Here is a 20855-nt window from a genome sequence, read left to right on the forward strand (position 1 = left end):
GCCAGGAACAATGCATTTGAAAAAGTGACAATAAAGATTGATGAAGGCAGAGTGATAGACATTGTCTATATGGACTTCAGCAAGACATTCAATATGATAGACTGGTTAGCAAGATTAGCTCATATGAGGTCCAGGGAGAGTTAGCCATTTGGATACAAAATTGACTTGAAGACAGGAAACAGAGGGTGGTGGTGGAGGGTTTTTCGAATTGGAGGTCTATGACCAGCTGTGTGTCGCAAGAATCAATGCAGAGTCTACTGCTTTTTGTCATTTATATAAATGATTTGGTTGTGAATCTAGGAGGAATGGTTAGTACATTTACAGGTATCACCAATATAGGTATGTAGTGGACAGTGAAGATTATCTCAGAGAACAATGGGACCTTGATCCGATGGACTAATGGGCCAATGAGTGGCAGATGAGTTTACTTCAGATAAATGTGAGGTGTTGCATTTTGATAAGGTAAACAAGGACAGGACTTAAATGTTTAATGATTGAATCCTGGGGGGTATTGCTGAACAAAGAGACCTTGGGGTGCAGGTTCATAGTTCCTTGAAAGTGGAGTCGCAGTTAGACAAGGTTGTGAAGATGTTTGGCATGCTTGCCTTTATTGATCGGTGCATTCAGTACAAAAAAGTTGGGATATCCTGTACAGGATATTGGTTGGGTCACTTTTGGAATACTGTGTTCAATTCTGGTATCCCTGCTATAGGAAAAATGTTGTTAAAACTTGAAAAGCTTCAGAAAAGATTTACAAGGATGTTGCTGGGATTGGACGGATTGAGCTGACCTTACAAAGGTTTATAAGATGATAAGAGGCATGCATAAGGTGAACAGCCATGGTCTTTTTCCCAGGGTGGTGATATGGAGGTGTAAGGGATATTGTACCTTTAAGAGAGTTGAAGGACTTAGCAAGCACAGAGTTATGGAGAATTTACAATGTAACATTTGGTCCAGCAGCTAGCAGTACCTGGGTTGCTAAGAGACAAAAGAAAATTCAGATTCAGCCAATCAGTTTAAATTATGCCCCAAGATACTAAACTCAATCAAGTTTGACTTTGGTATTTTGGCAATATTAAAACCAATGAAACAAACCAATGCTTTGGGGTATAAATCTGGGAAAAATTGAACATTTGGGGGAGAACTGCCAAAAGACCAACAGATGTAGGCTGCTCGTAAGAATTCTCTAAGAAGTAACTGTCTGGAGAAGGAGTTTGCGCAGGGGAAAAGATCAACACCGACCTGGAGAACAAATCTACACAGGAAGACACCAGGAGAAGATTCGACAGCTGGCTGGTTTTGAAATTTGAATTTTTCTGTAAATCCTAATTGGGGATTTTATCAGACCAGTATTGTAGAGGGGAAGGTAAAAGATAGGTTTAGATAAATGAGTGGCAAATAATTGTTAGTTAAATATTCTCTGTTAGACTTAAAAAAATTAAAGTTATTAATTTTTGCTTTAAATAGTGACTTTGGGATAGTTCTTCTCCTCTTTAACAGATTACAGCACAGGTTAAATCATTTGTCTGCAGGTTTAAATTAACAGGAGGTGTTTACCCCGTGTCGTAACAGTAGGGAGTCCAAAACTAGAGGGCATAGGCTTAAGGTGAGAGGTGAAAGATTTAAAAGGGACATCTTTTTCATGCAGAGGATGGTGCTTGTATGGAATGAGCTGCCGGTGGATGTGGTGGAGGCTGGTACAGTTACAACATTTAAAAGGCATCTGGACTGGTATATGAATAAGAAGGGTTTAGAGAAATATGGGCCAGATGCTGGCAAATGGGACCGAGATTAATTCAGGATATCTAATCGACGTGGATGAGTTGGTCCAAAGGGCCTATTTCCATGCTGTACAGATCTATGATTCTATATCTGCATTCTCCTAATTTTGGCCTCTTTTGCATTCCCTGTTATATCTGTTCCACCATTGGGTGGCCTTAAGCTGCCTAAGTCCCAAGCTCTGTAATTCCCTAAACCTCTCCACTTCACTTTCCTCCTTTAAGACACTTAAAATCTACCACTTTTAGTCATCTGACCTAATATCTCCTTATGTGGCTTGGTGTCATAAAGAACCTTGGGAATCTCATCAAGTTGAACAAATGTTATACAAATGTCAGCTGTTGGTAGCAGGAGTGCTCACCTGCAGAGCACTGGTAGTAGGAGTGCTTACCTGCAGAGCACTGGTAGCAGAAGTGCTTACGTGCACAGCTCCAGTAGCAGGAGTGCTCATCTGCAGAGCACTGGTAGTAGGAGTGCTTACCTGCAGAGCACTGGTAGCAGAAGTGCTTACCTGCACAGCTCCAGTAGCAGGAGTGCTCACCTGCAGAGCACTGGTAGTAGGAGTGCTTACCTGCACAGCTCCAGTAGCAGGAGTGCTCACCTGCAGAGCACTGGTAGTAGGAGTGCTTACCTGCACAGCTCCAGTAGCAGGAGTGCTCACCTGCAGAGCACTGGTAGTAGGAGTGCTTACCTGCAGAAGTGTCAAATTGATCTCTGTATGACCTTAATTAAGGCCATTTCCTCACAAAATGCACAACACTTATCCTCAAAAGAGAAACATCAGGTGAGACACAGTTTATGCCATAAGCAATAGCCAGCTCCCATCAATTAATGACCAGCCAAATTTAAGATATACTTTTTTTCATATCTATTTAATATTACTTTTCATGGGAAAATTTTGAAATTACAAAGATCAGAATCAAACATCTTGTGACATTTAAGGTTGCAATAGAAAAAAAAAACATATCATGCCTACCCCTAGAATGCAGAATTATCAAACATAAGTGAAAAAAAACGCACAAAAATAAAATGCATTGTGATCTGAATGCATATCTTACAGATTGCTTGATAGAAGCAGGTCCGAGTGTTTCCTGCTCAGAGTATTGTACTGTAAATTAGGTTTTGTTACAAAACCATGTATTGTATAAATTCTCCCCTTTATTTTAAAATGTTTGCTGGTATGAAAAAGAAACAAATTTTACAAAAAACACCACAGAAAGTTAGTTAACATCACAACAAAGATTCCTTTTTTATCCCCCGGACTTACAAATACAGAAGACCTAAAACCTCTTTTTGAAACAATTAAGATTATATGCTCGATGTTGCAGCCTACTGTGAATAAGAATAAGAAAAAAAATGATAGCCTTTTGCTAATAATAGAGGACCCATGGCAAAACATGATTTTTCTCTTTTTTTCTCTTTCGCTTTTAAGCACGTTCCCCTCGAATACGGCGTGCCAGTTGTATGTCCTTCGGCATGATGGTAACACGTTTGGCATGGATAGCACACAGATTGGTGTCTTCAAACAGACCAACCAGGTATGCTTCACTGGCCTCCTGCAAAATAGGGAGGAAAGCAGTCACTGGATCACTCTTATGGGCTTATCTCAGGTTAATTTTGGGTGGACTAACAAGGCAAGAGTACAAAATGAATGGTAGGACCCTAGGGTCCAGTGGATCTAAGGGATGTTGGTATGCCTGATCATAGATCTGTGAAGGCAACAGGACAGCTGGACAAGGTTGTTGTGAGGTGCTTGTCTTTATTAATCAATACATTGAATACAAAATCAGGGAAGTTATAATAGAGCTGCATAAGATATTAGTTTGGCTACAGCTGGAGTACAATGTGCAGCATGGTATAGGAAAGATATGATTGCACTAAAGAGGGTGCAGAGGAGATTCACCAGGATGGAGTGATTTAAATAAGAGACTGGGTAGGCTGGGAACGTTTTCTTTCGAGCACAGAATGCTGAAGGGGGACCTGATTGAGGTGCACAAATGAGATGCATCTGAAGAAACTTCTCCCCATAGAGGCATCAACCAGCAGGCATATACTTAAGGTATAGGAGAGGGATTAGAGTGGATTTAACAGAAAATATCACCCAGTGTGTGTTGGCTATCTGGAACTCACTACATGAAAAGGTTTAGAGGTGGGACCCCTCACAACGTTTAAGAAGTATTTAGATGATCATTTGAAGTGCCATTGCATAGAAACTATGGATCATGTGCTGGAAAAGGAGACTGAAATAGATAGATTTTTGGTTATTTTCAAAGACATGTGGATGAAAGTCTTCCTTCCATGCTGTGTATCTCTATAACTCTACGACTGAAAGTTCTCTGTACACTTCTGATGTATCAGAAAGCAAGCAACCAGCTACACTATACAGATACAGCAGCACAGAAACTGGCCATTTAACCTAAATGGTTTATGCCAAATACAAGAGCAGGGAGGTCATGAGGCTTCATCACTCCTCTCATTAGCAGTTTTCCATTCCTTTGCCTTGTGTTATTAGGCTTCATCCTAAGTGAATCTATGCCATTTGTCCTCCATGTGTCGTCTTCTTAACAACACAATCCTCACCCAGCAGCAGAGGACTCAGAGGCCATGGAGCATTTCAGCACTTCAGCCTCTTCATCACTAATCTTATTCTGAACCAAGGTGTGCTTACTTGCAGAATCCCAGCAGCAGGTGCTTACCTGCACAGCATTGAAATGCATACCTGCAAAACACTGATAACAAGAGTGCTTTACCTGCACATTTCCAGTAGCAGGAGTGTTTACCTGCAGAGCACCGGTAGTAGGAGTGCTTACCTGCACAGCTCTAGTAGCAGGAATGCTTACCTGCACAGCTCCAGTAGCAGGAGTGCTTACCTGCACAGCTCCAGTAGCAGGAGTGCTTACCTGCACAGCTCCAGTAGCAGGAGTGCTTACCTGCAGAGCCCAATAGCAAATGCTTACCCATAGAGCCTCAGTAGCAGGTGCTTACCTGCAGAGCCCCAATGGCAGCACTCTGGAACCTCAGATCAGTTTTGAAGTCCTGCGCAATCTCGCGCACAAGACGCTGGAAAGGCAGCTTTCTAATCAGCAACTCTGTGGACTTCTGATATCGCCTGATTTCACGCAAAGCTACAGTACCAGGTCTAGTAAAGGAAAAAGAAATATTAGTTACATCTAGTTTTTATTAAAAATCTACAATAGTGGGTCTTGCAACTATTTAAAACAAAAGGACAGAACTTTTCAGATAAAACTTGCCTTCAAAATGGTCAATGGGAACATACTCCCCACATCAAATCCTGCAGGCCTTCCACGCCCACCTGAGCATTAAGTCCTGCCTGAATGAGTTGCTGTCTGTCTGATTGCTTGGCAACTCTCTGGGCCCAACAGTGTTGCTGGGGATCTCATGAAACAGTGCCATAAATCAGGCTGGAGGTAAGTAACATGGCCTATTGAAGGCCCAAATAAGGATAATTGTGGTGGTGGTGGCGGCGGTGGAAGCAGTGATGGTCGGAGGCTGTTTAGTTTCAAATACTGCCATTTTAGCGTCATAACAGCACAAGGGCCATTCAGTCTATTGAGACCATTCTGGTTCTTTGTATTACAGTCGAGTCATTTCTAATCCCCCTGCCAAATCTGTAGCCTGCAACTTTACTCTTGTCACTTGCCCATATCCAGTTTACTTCTAAATTACTGATCACCTCAGCTTCTACCCACCCTCTTTTTTTTTTAGACACTCCTGATTTTTAAAAAGTTTTTTTTTATTTTCTCCCACTTATTTTTTCCCACAGCCCCCATGTTATGTGCATGTACAGGTGTGAGACACAGTGGAAGATACAAGGTGCACAAATCTTTATTCAATTTTCCACCACCAGGAAGAAAGGAAACACCCGAGTGGCCAGTGACAAGCAGTGCCTTTCACATCAAAGGGCAATGCTGTGTGATCAAACAGTGAAGGGGAGGGTAGGGAATAAATCAAAATAGAGTTGGAGGGGGAAGCTACCCACCCTCATAGGTGTAGTGATTGTAATGAGGTGAGGCAACTGGAAATCATTGAAAATGAGTTCGCTGATTGGGGCTGTTAATCTGGTCCAATCAGGGAGCCCTGATAAAAAAAGGGTGAATGTCAGAGATACTGATCTGGAGGTGCTGGTGTTGGACTGGGGTGTACAAAGTTACAAATCACACAACACCAGGTTATAGTCCAACAGGTTTAATTGGAAGCACTAGCTTTCGGAGCGCTGCTCCTTCATCGGGTAGTTGTGGAGGACACAATTGTAAGACACAGAATTTATAGCAAAAGTTTACAGTGTGATGTAACTGAAATTATACAACAAACAATCAAGGTATTTTTCAATGTATAATTTCAGTTACATCACACTGTAAACTTTTGCTATAATTTCTGTGCCATACAATTGTGTCCTCCACAACTACCCGATGAAGGAGTGGCACTCCGAAAGCTAGTGCTTCCAATTAAACCTGTTGGACTATAACCTGGTGTTTTGTGATTTTTAAGTCAGAAATACTGGCACTCTGTTACATGACTCTGGATGAGGCAATACTAAAGTCAAGACCTGTTCATATGTAAATAGTGCTGTCAGAAAGTTCCAGGACTTTGACCCAGTGACAGTCAATGAACAGCAATATATTTCCAAATCAGGATGACATGTGATTTGAAGAAGGATTTGCAGGTGGGGTATTTACATCCTCCTGTCATTCCTTCTAGATGTTTGGGATTGCAAATTTGAATGAAACTATCAGAGGAGGCTAGTGAGTTAACATCTTGCAGATGGCATAAACTGCAGATGGCACAAACTGAAGGGATGCCAGTCAAATGGGCTTCTTGAACTTGTTGAGTTTCAAGTTGTTGGAAGTGCATGCAATGAGATAATTAGGGAATATTCCACTTTCCTCACTTGTGTTTTATAGACAGTGGAACTGAATGGTGAGTGGTGCAAATATGAAAACTAAACAGACATCCAGGACTATGAATGCCGCTATTTATACACGTGGCAAGATGGGAACCTCTCAGTTATGCTCCAGCAATGTTAAATCGCAGTAGGATATTTCTATTAATACCAAAAAGACGGCATGGGATTTTCTTTTTGTTAAAATCAGATTCAAATGTCCTGTGTGAATCATCCTTGCTCTGGAGCTGATGTGACTTGCCATTATTGATAAAGCCGCGTTGTTAAATAAGTAGGTCCATCAGCACAGACTGCTTTACTGCATAAGGGACTCCTAATGCCTCCAGTGCAAGTCTGCCCTAACATTAACACCATTTTTGCAAGATCTCTCCCAGTAAGATCGATAGCATTCATTGTATTTAGGACCAATTCAGTGCTGTTGACACCACATTCTGTCTTTGGAACTCTCGACCCAGAGGTTGTGGTAGCTCAATCATTGAACTTGTTCTGGGTCCTAAAGACATCAAGATAGATGGGGGTAGTGGGGGAAATAGCATTGAGGTAGACAATCAGTCATGATCTGTTTGAATGGTTCAACAGGCCTTCCCTAGGTCAACCTAAATGTTCTAAGACTGGTCCAAACCCAATGACCCCTTCAAAACTCAACTTGCACAGTAACACTGCAGCCCATCATTCAGGAACAGCTTTCAGTGAGATTCATTTGCAAGCCATTTTCTGGAGATCAACATCTAAGTCCATCTGCCTGCCTAACTTTCCTCTCATCCACTCACCTTGTTTAATAAAGGTGCAGGTTCAATGAAAGTCAAATACATAACTGATATTTTACAGGTACCTCTGTGAGTTATCCTCTATAACAATAGGGTGTTAGTCTCCAAAACAGAATAAAAAGCAGGTGAAACAGTGCAGTGAACAGTGGAATATCCTCACACTGTGACCCTCCTTTCAAAATGAACACAGCAGAACCTAGACAATGTCACAATTATGAAACCTGCCTGTAACGATGGGGTTTCTTCACTCCACCAGTGGATGGGGCACTCTTGCGAGCTGCCTTAGTTGCAAGTTGCTTGCGTGGGGCCTTGCCTCCAGTCGATTTACGAGCTGTCTGCTTAGTACGAGCCATTGCAATGAATTTTCAAGCCAAGGTGCTGTGCAAAAAGCAAAGGGAGAAATATTCAACATAGTCTGTAAATGAGAAACTTCTGAATCGCTGCAAGATCATATAAACTTTGCACTGGGAAACAATGGCAGAGTTAGTGAGGAATTGACAAAAATACAAGGTACTTGAAATGGAGCTGGCCCACAATAAAATCTCAAGATGTAAAGTTTCGTGTTATGAACAATTCTCTTGGAAAATAAAATGGAAAATAGCAAGTTTGAATCCCAGCATCTCCTTCATGGCAATCAACTCAAATTTAACAATTCTTGATGTTGCCACTAGGTGGAGTCTGCTCATCATAAATATAAATACAGTCCTCCCGCTGATGCTACGTTGCACAAGATTTGTGCAGTTAAATTCTGCACGCTGGGGAGAGGTGGTTTGGAATTGCTTTGTCAGCTTTGCTACTTTGCAACTATGACTCTAATCCAACTCTAAAACAAAAAAAAGGGCAAATTGCTAGCAACTATAACTATTTATGCAAAACTGAAAGACAGGTGGCACAGTGGTTAGCTCTGCTGCCTCACAGCACCAGAGACCCGGGTTCAATTCCCACCTCAGGCGACTGTGTGTGGAGTTTGCACATTCTCCCCGTGTCTGTGTGGGTTTCCTCTGGATGCTCTGGTTTCCTCCCACAGTCCAAAAATGTGTAAGTTAGGTGAGTTGGCCATGCTAAATTGCCAGTAGTGTTAGGTGAAGGGGTAAATGTAGGGGAATGGGTCTGGGTGGATTTGTTGGGTCGGTGTGGATTTGTTGGGCCGAAGGGCCTGTTTTCACACTGTAAGTAATCTAATCTTTAAAAAAAAGGGGATTTTCTCACTGTGATCGTTTTCACAACTCTTAAGTGACTAACTTGTTCTGTCATATTCATGCATAACACATATAAATATACATAAAGTTTCAACTCACAAATAACTTGTATTTATATAGTACCTTTAACATAATGAAACTCTCCAAGGAGCTGCAGAAGAGCATTGCAAGGCAAAATTTGGTACATGGAGAGATGTGGGGCAGGTGAAAGAGGGAGGTTTTAAGGAATGTCTTAAAAGAGGAAAGGAAGCAAAAGAGGAGATGGGTTGGGAAAATTCCAGAGCTTGGAATCTAGGGACTGAAGGCACTACCACCAGTGATGGAGTTCAAAAAGGCCAGAAGTCGAGCACCAAGGATATCTGAAGCCAAATGCTACAGGCAAAAGGAGGAGCAAAGTCATAAAGGAATGTAAAGATAAGGATAAGTATTTTAAAACTAAAGCATTATTTAAGCAGGAACCAATTACATCAACAAGATTCTGGATGGCTTGCAGAGGAATGCCCAGCAATGCAAAATACAGGAAATTGATAAACAATTATATCTCTAAATATCTGCAAACAACTATGTAAGGAAATTCAACATTACAGAACAAGATACAGGTCAGTGATTAAACAAAGCAGGCCTTCCAAAAATAGGCTTTTTCTAATACATACAATAGGTGGTTACTTCTGTTAAACTGTCTTTAGCAAATAGATTAATAATAGGAACAAATGGCCTGTATAAGAGACTGTAGGACTTTCAAAGGGGATGCAGTTCTTGCACCAAAATGACCCAGAGTAATTATGCTTCTGGTGCTAGTGCCAGACTAGTAAGAAGGCGGCAGACTATGTGGCTGACAAGATGGATCCACTATATTCTGCTGTAAATAGGCACTCCGCTGAACACCTACACATATTTATATACAAATTAGGAGCAGGCTACCTTGCCCCTTGAGCCCATTCCTTCACTCGATAAGATCAAGGCTGATTTGTTTGTGTTTCAAAATCCACATTCCCATCTACCACCGATGACCTTTTACTCCCAAGGCTAACAAAAATCTATTTCCTAGCTTAACAATATTTAATAATCCTGCCTCCATCGCCTTCTGAGGCAAAGTTCCAGTCTCAGAAACTCCAGAGAGAGAAAAATCACCTCTCATCTCTTCTAAAGAACTGACAGGGATGTTGAGAACTGAGAGGGGTCAGAACAGAATAGATGGGGCGAAACTGTTTCACTTGGCTGAAGGATCGAGAAGCAAAGGACAATAAATGAAGGCAAATGGTAAAAGATATGTCAAAGGTAGTATAAAGAATTTTTTTTACATGGCCAAGTGATTAAGATCTGGAATGCGGTAGCAAAGAATGTAGATGAGACAAATTTCAGTTGTTGCTCTCAAAAGAAAATTGGGCCATCATCTGAAAAGGTATGAAATTCTTCTGCTGATTTTTTTTTAAAAGAGTTCATGACCCATATACATTGGAGAATCCTCTTGATGGAAGGGAAAAAGGAATAAAATCTCTCACAATTAAATGGGTTATGTGCAAATCCTCCAAATAAGTTTCTTAAAGAAACTTCAAAGTTGCAATTATTGCCTTCTTGCCAAACCTAGCATTTGCAAAGTTGATCTGCGACTAAAGAAACATCCTCTCCCACAATACTTTCAAATCTAATACAAAACAAAGAACTGCAGATGCTGGAGATCTAAAACAAATAAAAACATAAATTGCTGGAGGCATGCAGCAAGACTAGCAGCATTTGCTGAGATGCAAAGAGTTAACATTTCGAGACTAGAAGGGTCACTGGATTTAATACATTAATTTTATTTCATTCTTCACAGATGCTGCCAAACATTACAAGTTCCTTCAACAATTTATGTTTTTGTTTGTTTCACTTTCAAGCTTCCACTAGGAAAACTTGACCAACTTGATCCTGACCAACAGGAACGTCCATTGTATTATGCTCACGAAGCAGTTGAGATACAAAGACATATTTGTAACAGTGACCAAACACTGCATTATTTTCACTTTGCAAACTGCAAAGTTGAAAGAAATCATAAAGTCACTAAAGTACAGCACGAAAACAGACCCTTTGGTCCAACTCATCCATGCTGACCAGATATCCTCAACTAATCCAGACCCATTTGCCAGCACTTCTATGGGTGGCATGGTGGCTCAGTGGTCAATGCTGCTGCCTCACAGCACTAGGGACCCAGGTCTGAATCCAACCTCGAGTAGCTGTCTATGTGGAGTTTTGATTTGGAGATGCCGGTGTTGCACTGGGGTGTTCAAAGTTAAAAATCACACAACACCAGGTTATAGTCCAACAGATTTAATTGGAAGCACACCAGTTTTCGGAGCGACGCTCCTTCATCACCCACTACCATCTGATGAAGGAGCGGCACTCCGAAAGCTAGTGTGCTTCCAATTAAACCTGTTGGACTATAACCTGGTGCTGTGTGATTTTTAACTGTGTGGAGTTTGCACGTTCTCCCTGTGCATGCGTGGGTCTCCTCCCACAATCCAAAGATGTGCAGGTCAGGTGAACTGGCCATGCTAAATTGCCCATAGCGTTTGGGTGCATTAGTCAAAGGGAAATGGGTCTGGGTGGGTTACTCTTCGGGGGGGTTGGTGTGGACTTGTTGGGCCGAAGGACCGTTATTTCAGATTATGAAAGGATTGGACACTCTGGATGCAGGAAACATGTTTCCGCTGATGGGTGAGTGCCGAACTAGAGGACATAGCTTAAAAATACAGGGTAGACCATTTAGGACAGAGATGAGGAGAAACTTCTTCACCCAGAGAGTGGTGGCTGTGTGGAATGCTCTGCCTCAGAGGGCAGTGGAGGCCCAGTCTCTGGTTTCATTTAAGAAAGAGATGGATAGAGCTCTCAATTAGTGGAATCAAGGGTTATAGGGATAAGGCAGGAACAGGATACTGATTAAGGATGATCAGCCATGATCATATTGAATGGTGGTGCAGACTCGAAGGGCAGAATGGCCTACTCCTGCACCTATTGTCTATTGTCACACTGTAGGGAATCTAAACTAATCTAATCATACATTCACTGATCAATTGATAATGTTCATTATACGTTTTCCAAGTCTTGTCTGCATCTGTTCTTATGATAACTGATCCGCATCATTCAAAGACGATGCTGAGTAATGTAGTGCATTGTAAGGAAATCAATATGCCAACGGATGCATAATAGAACTACAATGCTCAGAGTGCATGGCGACCGACACAGAGCATCCCTTGCCACCGCCTCCACTACAGCGAGGACAGAAAAGGACTACAACAACCATGATGCAGAGCGGTGAGGTGCGCATTCACACACCGTGAATAACAGCAACCAATTGCGCCCCGTCGACAGCAGGTGAGTAACCAGGGTTGGCAGAAGGCGCATGATAGACATTGCTGCCGCGGGCCAATCAACGCGGCCGCTGAGGAGGTGGGCGGTACGCCATGGCGGTCGGATTCGGTCTAGTAACCAGGGGCAACCCGCGGCGGGCGATGGACGGCGGCGTCGAGCCAATAAGCGCGGCGACTGAGGAAGAGGGTGGGACGCGTGCCGGAGCCTGGGTAACGGACAGCGAGGGCTGCCCAATGGGCGCGGCGATCGGCGTTCGCAACAGCGACCAATTGCCTGCCGGGATGGGCGGTGCTGGGCGGGCGGTTTTTTTTAAAGCCCGGGGTCGGTTGGGCGGCTGCGCAGGCGAGTGCGAGAAACATGAAGGCGAAGCTATGGCAGAAAGGGGGAAGAGCCGAATGCGGCGGGAGCGGAGAGAGAGAGAGGAAAAAAAAACAAAAGCAAGCGACCAAAAAAAAAACATGACAAGCTCTCGACCAATTCCTCTCAGAGACCGAGAAAAAAGGTCTTTAGACTTCCTGAAGAGAGCTACAAAAGTTTTTTTTTCCCCCCTTCAACTGAAGAGAACCTTTTTAGCTTAATTCCTTCAGTGGGATTTTTAAAAAAAATATTTTAATTTCGACTCGCGATCGGGCGCTGAGGCGTTTTCCCCACGCCCTTCCCTTCTCGAACGTTCTCGACGGTTTCCCGTCGACAACTATGCTGTAAGTTTTTTTTAAATTTCGTTCCCTCCCGTCAAAAAAAAAATATTTACCAAAAAACAAACCCTCGTAAAAGTCCGGCGGGTGAGAGAAGGTAAGGAAAGGAGGAGGGGAAAAAAAAGGGGGGGCTTTCCCTCCACCTCAACACCACAGCAACCCCCGGGGGCCCGGAGGAGGACGATGGGCCCGCGGCGGTTCAAATACACACTTTTTTAAAGGTGGCGGGAGGGAGAGAATTTTTTTAAATTTAAAAAAAAAATAAAAGGGAAAGCGCACCTCTTTTTTTTTGTTTTTTCCTTTGATTTTTTTTCCACGGAAGGAGAAGCCGAGTCCGGGTCTGACCGAGACAAAAGGGCCGCCGGTCTGTGGGGCTGAGAAAATGGCGGCCGTGGGGGGGGGGGGGGGGGAGGAGGAGGAAGGGGGGGGTGGGGGGTGACAGGCCCATAGTGCACCGCGCGCCCAGGCCAGGCCAGGCCACCAGCAGACAAGAGGCCCTAAACTTGGCCAACTTTGCCCCAACCGTTACCACTCGCCCTCCTTTCTTATGTTTTTTTTTTAAAAATCTTTTATTGAGTGTTTCGTTTTATTTTGGTCTCTTCTTTCCTCTCTCCTCCAGCCACGTCATGCTTCTTCACCCATGGAAAGCAACTCCACTTCATCCGAACCTGACCCAAAACGTGATTTATCTTTACAGATACTGCCAGACTTGCTGAGCTTTTTCAGCAGCTTTTGTTTATGTTTTGCAGGGTTTGTGGATCTTTTGGTTTTAAAACAGTTTCTCTCCATTTTGGATATTTTGGCCTTTTTGTATGTTGCTTCACCCATGCGAAGCAGCCATTTTCTCTCCCTTTTTGATCACTTGGCCCAACTTTCTTTTATTTTTGTGGGAGGTCCTGTGTTTTTTTAATCTATCCATAGGCCAGGAACAGGCAGGTGGGACTAGTCTAGTTTGGCATGGACTGGTTCAATCAAAGTGTCTGTTCCTATGCTGTTTGTTTCTGTGGCACAATTTAAAATTTTTTGAATGGGGCAGCCTTTTTTTAAAATCACTCCCTACTCCAATCAATTTCTCCTCATCATTTTTTAGTTGCCCCAAGTTTTCATTTCTTGGGGTCAGTCGCAGAGGTTTTTTTTAATCGTTCCATGCTCCAACCAACTTCTCCCTTTTCCTATATTTGAGCCCAAATTTTCATTTTATTGGGATGCGGTTCTTCATTTTGTTTTACCCCCTCAATTTTTTTCTTCTTTCCATTGTTTGTTTGATTTTCTTTGATTAATAACTTTTCATTTGCCCCAACTCTCTAATTTTTGGGCCTGGAGGTCTTGCATTTCTCCTTATTAATTATAACTTGTCTGCTGTTTTTGTTGGGACTTTTTGAGAGTTACACTTTGTTTTCCTTCCTTTCTTTCACACCTTTCACCTCCCTTAAGCTAAATGGAATCTTCATCTCATAAGTCAACCAATTTCTCCTCTATTACTTAGTATGTTTGACTCACTGTGTTTATTTGGGTTTTTTGGGTGCATTTCCTCACCTCAGTTTTCCTCGCAAAGGATGATCTTCTCATGAGGCAACACTTCTTTCATTTTTAATTCCTTTTTTCATCCAATGTTTTATCATCTTGTGATCAACTTTCCATTCATCCATGGGATATGAGCTTCATTTGCTAGGCCAGCATCTGTTGCACATCCCAAAGGGCAGACCAGAGCCAACTGCATTGCTATGGGCCTGGAGTCACATGTAAGCAAGACCTTGTAAGAATGACAGATCTCCTTCTCTAAGGGATAGGGTGATCCAGATGGGACCAATTTCTTTTCAAAGTTTTTGTTGAATTCTGATTTTGCCATCTACTATGGTGAAACTGAAACCCAGATAATGACAGGAAGAATTAACCTTTCAATAAGACTCTTCACTGTGGAGTCAGTATTTTTCTACACTTTTAAGTCCAGTATGATTTTCCTCAGTCATCTATCCCATCCCTGATGCCGTTTCATTCCGTAATCTTGCAAGATAAAATGTTATGCATGTTATAAAGTTTGCCCAAACTCAAAGGCATTTGGCATTTTCCAAAAGTTTGTTATCTAATTAAACCTAGAATTGAAACAAATATTTTCTATAGCTTTCCAGAAGTTCTGAGGGTCCATAAATTTATATTTGGAATGCTGATTTTGAATAAAATTTTCATATCCTTTGAAGAACATGTTTGCTAGCATTTAACTCAATTGCAAACTGGGACACTACCCTCCAAGTAGGAAGAACTACAAAACTAAACATACCTGTAAAAAAAGTTCCCTTAACTCAAAAGCACAGAATTGTTTGTTTTGAAATTCAGTTTTGTTGAGAACAGCAATTATTTTATAATGGTTAATTGAATCATTCCAATTACAAGTCTGAAATTAATTGGCAATTTTAAAATTATTAGTATTTTCCCGTAGTGTTGCATATGTGGGCTGAAAACCTATCATGCTTTTGGGTGAAACTAAGGTAACAGAACAAGGGGAGGGGGGCATTGATAAGGTAAATAGACAAGGTCTTTCCCCCAGGAGCAGTGGAGTCCAGAACTAGAAGGCATAGGTTTAGGGTGAGAAGGGAAAGATTTATAAAAGGACCTAAGGGGAAACATTTTTCAAGCAAGGGATGGTGCATGTATGGAATGAACTGCCAGAGGAAGTAGTGGAAGCTGGTACAATTACTCATTCAGATGCATTTTAAATGTATATGAATAGGAAGGGTTTGGAGGAATATGGGCCGGGTGCAGGCAGGTGGGACTAGATTGGGTTGGGATATCTGGTCAGCATAGACGGGTTGGACCAAAGGGTCTGTTTCCATGCTGTACATCTCTGACTACGTTGGCGAATGGGACCAAATTAATTTAGGATATCTAGTTGACATGGATGAGTTGGACCAAAAGATCTGTTTCTGCACTGTACATTTCTATGACTAGGGCATAAAGATGGAATTCAGCCTCAGTGTTTTCTCCATTATTTTTAAATTGTGATTATAAAATCATACACTGCATTTCTAAACTGGCGAAGTAAATTTGTCAATTAGAGTCTCTGGCCAGTGTTTCAGTGCTTCTGCTGGAGTGGCAATTACATGCATATATCATAAAAAAATATTTATCAATGCTTTTAATGGAAATGCTGACAAAGTATGTATTGTTTTTAATATGTAGATGTGTTAATGTTTATACTCTAAATTGTCCCTTGTAACAAAAATGAAAAGTTCAAACATTGATTTATTGCACACCAGCTTTTAAATATATTTTCTGTACATGTTTGTGCAAATTCCAATTTTGAACTTTGAAATTTAATATTAATTAGATTGAGGAGCAGCCATGAATTTTGCCTTGATCTTCTGGCGCCATTGTTGCTGGTGTTTCAGTTTTGTACCCAAAAGCAGATCCTATCATAAAGACAGGTATCAAATCAACCCAGTTGGTAAGATTAACCCCCACCTGTTGCCATAATTCTGATCCATACTCACTGTCCAACAAACCCTCTCCCCTCCTCCCAAAGTGACGGGAGACTATCTGCATTTTCCCCACCATATGGTTCAAGAGTTTCTTCTGCTCTTTCTGCCTGCCATAGGCAGGTAATTTGGAAGGATTTACAAATTGACACAGCCTATCAGACCGTGTTGTTTTCAAGAACACTGATGGTCAGTGATACTATTGACTACATCTGGATATTTGAATAATGCTTTGACATAGGCATACCCGTGAATGGTGGACTCTGCAAAAGTATCAAGAGAATGGCCAATGCTTGCTAAACTATGCACTATAGAATGAAGACCTTCAATAAGAAGGAAAATGAAATGTAAATCCTTTATTTCATTACTGGAAATGGAGAGAGGGAATATTGGAATTAATACACTTATCACAATTGTTAAGAAAGGAATTTTGAAAAATACATTTGCAAAAATACACTTGAAGAATATAATCCATGTAAAGATAATGATATGTAAACTGTAACAAGTGTCCCTTATTGTTAACATTAAACTATTACAAGCTAAAGTGTAATAGCAGAGTTGGAGCTGCAAATTGGAGACATTTGGTAAAGGTATAAAGACATGTTGGAAAACTGATATTCTTTAAGATTTAATTATTTTGGGCCATTTATAAAGCCATTAATGATAAAAGATGCTGAAGAAGGCAAGATCACAGCTGAATAGGAGTAAAATAAAATCTAACATCTAAATCATAAAAGTAACAGACTTGAACTAAATTCAGAGAATGAGTGTTAAGCCCTCACTGTGAAATTTAGAGATCTGGAATTCAAACATCTGTACCAGCAAAAAGCAACCATGTAGTTTTTCAGATTATTGTTAAAAACCCAACTGAATCATTAAAAGTTCTTTCAGGAAGAAAACCTGCCATCCTTAGCCAGTCTACATATGACTTAAGTCCCACACCAACATGACTGACACTTAATTGCCCTGAAGTAGCCAAGCATATCATTTCTTAAAGATGGCAAACCTAGCTCTATAATTAATTAAGATTAAAGTACGTACAGCGCAATGTTCTTGTTGATGTTGTAGGTGCTATCCTGTTACTAATTGATAACCGGTCAAACTTAACAGGTCCTGGAACATTGGAGATTCTGTGGCAATTCAGCTAACCCTACATGCAAATACTATTAAGAGGAAATGTGACACCAGCTGAACCAAGTATTCGGCAACTGCCTAGCATGTGGTGCTGCTTTAGCACAGTTACAGCCTGATGAGTGCAGCTTTTTACCACTGCTCAATGCTGGAAGCTTTATTGTAATAACATCAACCCACATTTGCGTAGCACCTCCAAAGTAGAAGATTGTCATTGGCAGCAGAAAATTTTAAACAGGGAAGACCAGAGCCTAGGCCATAAAGCTGGAAACAAAGAACACTCGGCCCTCTGAGCCTGCGCCAACGTTTTGCCCTTCCATACTAAAACTGTCTTCACTTACAGGATCTGTATTCCTCAATTCCCCTCCTATTCATGTATTTGTCTAGGTGCTTTTTAAATGTTGCTATTGTGTTTCCTTCCACCACCACCACCTCTGGCAATGTGTTCTAGGCAATCTATCCTTTGTGGGTTGTCATTAATTGTGGAGTAATTAAAAAAACAGATGTGGGCAAGAAAATTCAAGAAACACACTGATTTGGAAAGTTTAAAAGGGTTAAGTTTTAAACTCTATTTTAATGTAAGACAAAACAACGCCCTATGAATGGTATGAAGTTCTTCTCTATGTGACCAAATCTTTATGGCTCTATTTCAGGAGCCCTGAAAAAGTCAGTATGAACTTTAACACATGGACATAGGAAAAGATGGATTTGTAGACTCGTCACTGAAACTAAAATGTTTAATTCATAAAAGGTGCTGCCAAGCCAAGAACAAGAAAAGGGCTGTTGTTGCTGAATCTCATGGGGAAGAGCTGGTGAGGATGAAACCCATCAATCACCATAGGAAGCCAAATTGATTATGCTCAAAAGGATGTCTGAAGAGGGTTTGGTTTAAAAGGACACAAAGATATACCTGAGCAAAGCAGGGAGAAAGCATCCAGGCAGAGTTTGACTTTAGTTGAGTCAATAGTGAGTGCACTATTTTATACACATCTACCCATGTAAATGTTTGACTTCATTATTGTGTAACTACCCTTGTGAGTTCATAATTGAAAAAAATACCTCTGATCCATTATCTGCTTCCTGCCCAAATATAATACCCATGGATCTTGCCAGATCAGTTTCCTCCCACTCACATATTCTGCTTCCAACTTCCTCTCCTTGACTGCCAACTGCTTTGCTGCCTTAGTGAATTTTCTGACTGGTTTCTTCGGTTTCAAATTAGACAGCCATATAACCCAATCTTCCACTTCTGGTATTCACCATGACTGCAGCATACAATTTGCAAATCTGCTGTATGATTTGATCATCCAAATTCAGATCATGCAAGATACCTCCCTTAGTTCTCACTGATCTTGCCATCATTATCATTCTCATAAGGATTACTCATTGTCTTTGAAAAGTAGACTCTGTTGTCTGTTGTTCTCTGTTGTCCCTTTCAAGATCTTTGCTGTTTTACTGTTATTGACCAGACCAGACCCCCCAATATATTTGAAGAAAGTAGCCAAGACCCTAATTTTCTCTTATTTTAAAGATAGAAATGAAGTGCTATGTTCAAGTTGCAGTGTGTCTGATCAAACTACTCGATGCTAAGCAAAACACAATTTATTTAAGTGATATTGTTAAAATACAAACAAAAGAAAGAGGAATTTAAATAACTATTGGAAAACTGAACTGAATAATAGATATAGTACCTACTATGATGTTCCGATATATTAATATCCCATAAACACTCCCCTTTGGAAAAAGGTACATTCAGACATAGGTTTTCACATGCAAATCCCCAATCCAGGAGGAAAAAACCAAGAAAATTCAGAGAAAGTAGCAACTAGGAGACATTCACTGAAGCTTCCAACTGTGTCGAGAACCCAAAGACTTCTAATTAAAACTAAAAAAGAAAACTAGAAAGATGGTTTGTAAGAGCTGGCCACTCCCAGCTGCGTCTATTGTTCCAACTTTTAAAACAAAACCCAAAGGCCTCATAAATTGTTTACTTTCTTAGAGACAGCTCAACATCTCTGCCTTACAGCCTGTTGTTTAAGGACAAAATAACCACTTTAAAGAGACGGCATTGTCACAATTACCATAACATTACCTCCACTGAAACCTACATCTGACCTACAATTAAATTTTATTGCATATTTTCTCACATCTCTGCTGCCTTCCTACCATCTGATATATTGTTTTTTTTAAAATGAAGTCATTATATTTTGAAACTTTCCATGGTCTTTACTGCCCTACCTTCACAAGCTCTTTCATTTGAGTGTTCCATACAATGCTATCTGGTTTTCTAATATTAGCCGAGGGTCCTTATGTCCAGTTTGCTAACAATTGTCATCAGCATTCTTCCTACCTGCCAAATCCTTCTCAAAATCTGTGTTTTTGATTTACACCTTCATCTATTTCCCACAAACACCTCTCCTACTGATAAAAGTAGAAGAACATATGTGAGAGAAAGGCTGATGTAGAGCAAAAACAGTGGCATTGGCCAGTTTGAATCAGTGCTGTAGATAATGTCCAGTTTCTTTGACTATGTATTAATATTCCTTGTAGGGATGGTTCAGTATCTTTACAGATGGGCAAGAATGAACCAAAAAAAAATCACCTAATGAGAATTTATAAAGAAATTTGTTGCATTCAGAAAAGTTTCAGATTGTACAGAAATATTCCTGACATACTTAGAATCTCAACTGTTTACAGATTTGTGCGAGGGTTCATTAGTCCAATTATGAGGCAACATTTGTGTCTGAATCAGATCTTGTGCATTGTTTCCATTGTCATTTTTAGGAGATCAGCTTTTCCTCTGTTGTGTTATTGTTGTCACAGCATTAAAGGCTTTGTTCTCCTGGGTGTATTGTGATATGGCGTCAAGGTAAATTTCCTCCTCGCTGCGTAGGTCTGGCCAAGTTGGCCATTAATAATCTCAAGTTATGCATGATTGAAGAGCGGAGGGGGGAGGGTCAATTCGCTGCTCTATTCTGCGGGTCAATTCGCTGCTCTATTCTGCAGCGGTACTTGGGCCTGCAAGTCACTAGATAGAGAGCATGTAGTTTTCCTGATATCCTATATTGATAGGTCAGCAAACTGGAGTACGTAATTTGTAACAGGTAAAATTTGCTTTAATTTGATAGGTATGTTTTCATATCGATTGGATTGTATTATTTAGAACCTTTTACAATGTTGGCTTTGACTCGGAAAGTTTTCAACAACCGGGTTGGCGAAGCACTTTAATCATTGAATTCCCTACAGAGTGGAAAAAGGTCCTTCGGCCCAACAAGTCCACACTGACCCTCCGAAGAGTAACCCTCCGAAGAGTAACCCACCCAGACCCTACACTATTATTCGATGTTTACCCCTGACCAATGCACCTAACCTACACATCCCTGAACACAAGGGCAAGTCAGCATGGCCAGTTCACCTACCCTGCACATCTTTGGATTGAGGGGGGAAACCGGAGCACCCAGAGGAAATCCACGCAGACACAGGGGGAATGTGCAAACTCCACACAGACAGTCATCCAAGGCTGGAATCAGACCCAGGTCCCT

At 41.1% G+C, this 20855-nt stretch overlaps 1 protein-coding gene and 1 long non-coding RNA gene across 2 annotated transcripts; one reads left to right on the forward strand and one right to left on the reverse strand.

Annotated features, from left to right (window-relative positions):
* Positions 1-2632: 2632 nt before the first annotated feature.
* Positions 2633-13103, reverse strand: h3f3c (H3 histone, family 3C). The gene is made up of 4 exons (XM_043680789.2): positions 12989-13103; positions 7693-7845; positions 4765-4918; positions 2633-3335 (listed from the first exon to the last, which is right to left on the reverse strand). Exons 2-4 carry the CDS (start codon positions 7818-7820, stop codon positions 3207-3209), a joined length of 411 nt encoding a protein of 136 aa, XP_043536724.1. The 5' UTR covers positions 7821-7845; positions 12989-13103; the 3' UTR covers positions 2633-3206.
* LOC148135984 (uncharacterized) lies at positions 12357-20160 on the forward strand. Its single transcript, XR_015754681.1, has 2 exons — positions 12357-12715; positions 13329-20160. It is a non-coding gene; the product is annotated as an uncharacterized LOC148135984 (long non-coding RNA).
* Positions 20161-20855: the final 695 nt, after the last annotated feature.

Source organism: Chiloscyllium plagiosum, unplaced genomic scaffold, assembly GCF_037043375.1.
Source record: "Chiloscyllium plagiosum isolate Xiang-an unplaced genomic scaffold, Cpla_swu_hap1 HiC_scaffold_47, whole genome shotgun sequence".
NCBI classification, from domain to species: domain Eukaryota; kingdom Metazoa; phylum Chordata; class Chondrichthyes; order Orectolobiformes; family Hemiscylliidae; genus Chiloscyllium; species Chiloscyllium plagiosum.